General features: G+C 39.2%; 1 protein-coding gene across 1 annotated transcript in view; it reads left to right on the forward strand.

Annotated features, from left to right (window-relative positions):
• Nucleotides 1-801: 801 nt before the first annotated feature.
• anos1a (anosmin 1a) overlaps nucleotides 802-4,819 on the forward strand; it is a gene marked incomplete in the record, with an annotated part of 31,174 nt that continues 27,156 nt past the window's right edge. Inside the window, 2 exon segments of the mRNA XM_035678032.1 lie at nucleotides 802-999; nucleotides 4,241-4,288. Coding sequence (XP_035533925.1) covers nucleotides 802-999; nucleotides 4,241-4,288 — 246 coding nt within the window.

Below are 4,819 nucleotides of genomic sequence, written 5' to 3' on the forward strand. Positions count from 1 at the left end.
AAATTTTTTGGAGCTTTCAATCACATCTCACGGTCTTCATCAGTGAATATACAGTAGCTGAATCAGGTAACATCACATGATCTAATTGTGGAACTTCAGTGGTCACGTGTGAGGAAATATTGGAACTTCTGTCTTGATTTTAAGCATGGTCTTTGGTGAGGAAAATCTTGTACAAAACGAAACGTATTGCAATAAGTTGATGATGAGATCAGGCTCGTTCGAGATGAGCCAGGGCTTTGGTTACCTGCAGATGGAGAACAAGAGGTGGAACACATTGGACAAAATGCAATCTCGGAACCCATCGTCTAATGACAATTTAGCTTTTTGTTAGCTTGCATTTTATAAATGCAAAAGGACAAACGTCCAAAATTGCTTTAACAAAGTTGAAAAAATGTATAACAAATGTCAAAAGTAGAAGTTGAGGTATATTATATTATATATGAGTCATGAATGGGAAATTTACCATTCTATTTATTAAATATTGGTCTGGCCCTGTTCCTGTATGTTGCCTCTCATTTTACAGTTTTATTATGCCTAAATCAGCAAATATTCTTGTCATATTTGTCTTTTCAATATATTGGTAAGTTTTGGCTATAAATCACATCAGGTGCTTTACAGGCTGTGGGTCCGGTTTACTGACAGCTCTCAGCCCTCTCAGCATCCTGACCCTAACTGTGTACGCCTAGATCGTATAGCTCCTCCCTTGGCTATATAATTCTAGTTAAACTGGACTTCCATCAGATTACTCCCCACCGCATCCTCTTTTGTTTCAAAGCCCCACTCCTGGACACGAGGAGGAAGATGCTGGCCACGAGCAGCGGTGTCATGACGAGCCTGTCTCTGTGGATTATTTTCCTCTTCAGCTGCGGCGTCTTCGCCAGGAAGCAGCACGATGAGACTGATGGTGATGAGTCCTGGTCGGAGAGTGTTTCCAGGGCGAGGTGTGCGTCGCGGTGCCTCAGTTTGCACAGCGTAGCGGCGCTCTCCACACCGCTGCAGGTAAGGAAGACAATGGCACCCGAGCGCACAGGGATTCCACCGCTGTGCTTCTGAGACAGTAAGTCTGCAGTTAAGTCAGGGTGTTTTTAAGCGTGGAATTTATGGTAATTTGGACTTATTTCAGAGTCATAGTAGTTATCAGCACGTTTAAGGGCCAAATAATAAGTTTAGAATTACAAAGAATAATTAGGCAAATAATCAGTGCTTGCAGAGCCTTAAATATTAGTTTCCATTGTACTACTTTTACTTTTACTTAAAAATACAAACATTGTGGAGAAATACTTTATATATATTTTTTAATGTCTTTACAATAGTTAATATAATTTAAATATATGAAGTATATGGAATATAACTACTGGAATCAGTCTATAAACCATCCATAATGTGTAACTTTTTGACAATAATTTGACTGCAGAATTTCAATATAGGATTTGATTTTTTTTAATGTTTAAACCCAATTTATCTAAAACCACCTACAGAAATCCCCCGACTCCCAAATTGGCTCTTGACTGCTGAATAATTGAAAATATCCCAACTTCATTCACTCCCATGTTTAAAATAATTCCTTGAAACTTTCTGATTGACGGGGACTGGAGCAGACGGCTTGTTATCCTGATTATATTATTCATATAGATCCCCCCTTTGTCAGTAACTATGTCTACACACACACACACACACACACACACACAGATAATCTAGAGTACCCTCCTTGCTTCAGGATTCAGAGTGATGGGGACAGCATTCTTGTACACTCACTTAGACCAATGATGACTGCACAGAATGATGGTCCAGTCCACAAAAAAAATTATAAATCAGACTAAATCATGAATGCCTTTGTCGGGCTGTCTTGAAACTCTTTTGCTAAAAATCAAACCAAGAAGTAGACTAACTGTATTCGAAAACTGCAACTCAGATATAGATCACTCTCCATTCTTTGTCTAACAGTAGCCAGCATTGAGGAGATGTGAGTCAGTGATAGTTTTGTGTAGCACTGATGTCAAATCATTGGCTGCTGAAAAACACACTCACATTGACCTCATGGACATGGGTGGGATGGGTTGGGAGGTGACTGATGGGATAGGGTCAGTCTAGATGTACAGTTGTTCCTTCTGCATCAGAGATCATCTGTCTACAGGAACAATACGCCTCTGTTGCTGCTAGATTTTATTCCTTTGGTCCGACAAAGTTGTGACCATTTCTGTGCAAGTCAATGAGTGTATTGTTGGGACCCCAGAACTGGACAAGGCCCCGGAACATTCCAAGGTTTATATTTATTGTGTTGTAATTGCTGTTGATAATTTTGTCTACATTTATGTTACACCTTCAGTTTTACTCTTTGCATTGTGTGCTGTTTTAAGGTCATCATACTAGAGCCTGACTGATATATCTGCTGGCTGATATTATCGGTTGATATTGGCTTATCGCAGACATATCGGTATTGGTGTATATGTTATCTGATATGTGCCAATATGGCAACTCTTTTTGTGTGAAGAGACACACAAAGGGAGTCGTGGGGCAGAAAGGAATTGTAACATAACTTAAGCAAAGATGCAGAGGGACGAAGCAGCAGTATTTGGAGGACTTTGACAGCGTGCTTACATTGGTGCTCACTACAGTCAGTGATTGTCTAGGTGTCTGGAGGTGAGAAACTGGGCGGGGTTTGAACTCTTCCCTTGAGCTCTCTGTCTTCACTTTTTACACAATTCCTGATGTTGATTCTACACTTGATGAATGATTTTCAGGAAAGACTATTAAATTTTGACACAGGTTCTTTTAAGCCAGGACATAATGAGGAGGATGCCTTACGATGAATTCCCATCATCATTACCACATAAATTTGCAATTAATCAGAGGCCTGTTTGGTAACCCAGCCTTGCCTCAGGCACTTGTTTGGTTGAGTCTGGGCTGCCATGATAAATTAGGCAGTGAGAAGCGTGTCTGAGGGATATTTACTTGTTTACTTCACCTATTTAGTTTCTTTGCTCTGTGTTCCGATTGGTGCCCAATCATCCCTACATATTTCTCCACTGTTGCCTGGTCACACACTATATTGCCTGAGCAGCTCCACTGAAGCATAGTATAATGATTTGCTGCAGCTCAGTTAGTCTTGAGGAACTCCAGAGAGAAGAGCACTCTTCACTTTACTAATCCCTGACCCCAGAGGAGACAGTTTAACTCAGCTCTCCATCAATAACGCACTATTTATTTATTGACAGAGCAAATGTCAGTGTTTGAAAGGCCACATGCTCTCAACTGTGTCAGAAAACCACCGACACTCACAACTGTCTGTAATCCCAAGACATGGTGGAGGGACATCCGAGACTAGAGTTTGTGTTGTGCAGTTAATGTTTTTGCTTTAAAAAAAGTAATCCAATATCACTCATAATTTTTCACTCTTGTTTCCTTTCTATTTCAGCTCCATTGTTGTAAAAAACGATTAACAACACATCAGTGATCCACACTGGGTGACATGTTCCTTCATTACCATGAACACACACACACTGTAGTTTATTTTGACGCAATCCCCCACACACCATCCGGCTGCCAGAAATAATCATTAGAACAACAAATGTGGATTAATCGTCCGGTGAAAATAATGTAACGTATTCAGTATTTTCTCCTGTTTGAGTAACGTTTGTTACCTTTTCTTTAACATGGGCAAACATCCTGGCCAAGGTATATAAACTATAAATGAGGATGCACATATAGATCTACTGTAGCTATCCTTGGAGCTATTTAAGATGAAGGGAGGTGACAGTATTTTTTATTACTGTTTAGGTTATGAAGTTACGTGGTTATTTAATGCCTTAACAAATCCAAGAGATCAGACAACAGGAGTTCTGATTAGACACTAGTTTGCCTTTGGAGTCACACTGAAAAAATAAATCCATTGTCTCAGGTGACTTGCTCAGTGATCCTGGATCTGCACTCATTATTTTTCAGCAAATGGCCTCAGGCTCACAGCAGGGAGCCATGAAGGACATCAAGTCCCACAAACTGCAGGGGAAAACAGTAATTTGTCTTTCTACAGAAAAATTTCAGTTGCGCTATACAAAGTGTGAACTCTTGAGCTCTGTGATGTTCTCCTGACAAACTGTAATTACATTGGCTGCCTGTGAGCTGCAACAGCACTGTAACATATAATTAGAGCATTAAAATGTATTCGTCTGCACTTAATTCAGTTAGAGCAACTTATTCATTTGTGCTTCTCTCTTTATCTCCCTCTCATTCTCCTCTTCAGAATAATGGATCCTTGGGCTGGTGTCATAATCATAAACAGTGTGCAAAGGTAGGTAACCAGTGCTTCCCAAACTTTTTTTTTTTAAAACCACAGCAACTCTCAAACAAAAGACATGAATCCTGTTGTTGATTTACCTGTCTTAGTTGCTTTAATAAGTCAGAGACTGTCCTCATAAGAAAAATGATAGCATCAGTCGTCACTTAAAACAGTGCTTCCCAACTTTTTTCTCCCATGTAACCCAACAGCTGTCTGGTAAATAAAGTACCCCCTCATTAACACCACCCATCATGTTCTAAACTGGTTCATTTGAAATTAAGCTAAATGTTCTGTAATGTTTTTTTTTTGTCAGTTTGGACAAGTTTACATTGACACTTCTACCACTTGCAGTGAGAGAAACTGAACATTTCAGCCATTTATTGATTACTTTTAGCTATTTCACCAGGGATTTTAGTTAATTATTTGAACTGTATTCATTATTTAAAGCAATCTACAGTATTTTCCCCACTACTTTAGATCTTGCACAATTTTTTAATACTATTAATACTTTTAGCTAACAATTTAATTCAATTCAATTTCAAT

Source organism: Morone saxatilis, unplaced genomic scaffold, assembly GCF_004916995.1.
Source record: "Morone saxatilis isolate NCDOM2014 unplaced genomic scaffold, NCSU_SB_2.0 Contig6, whole genome shotgun sequence".
NCBI classification, from domain to species: domain Eukaryota; kingdom Metazoa; phylum Chordata; class Actinopteri; family Moronidae; genus Morone; species Morone saxatilis.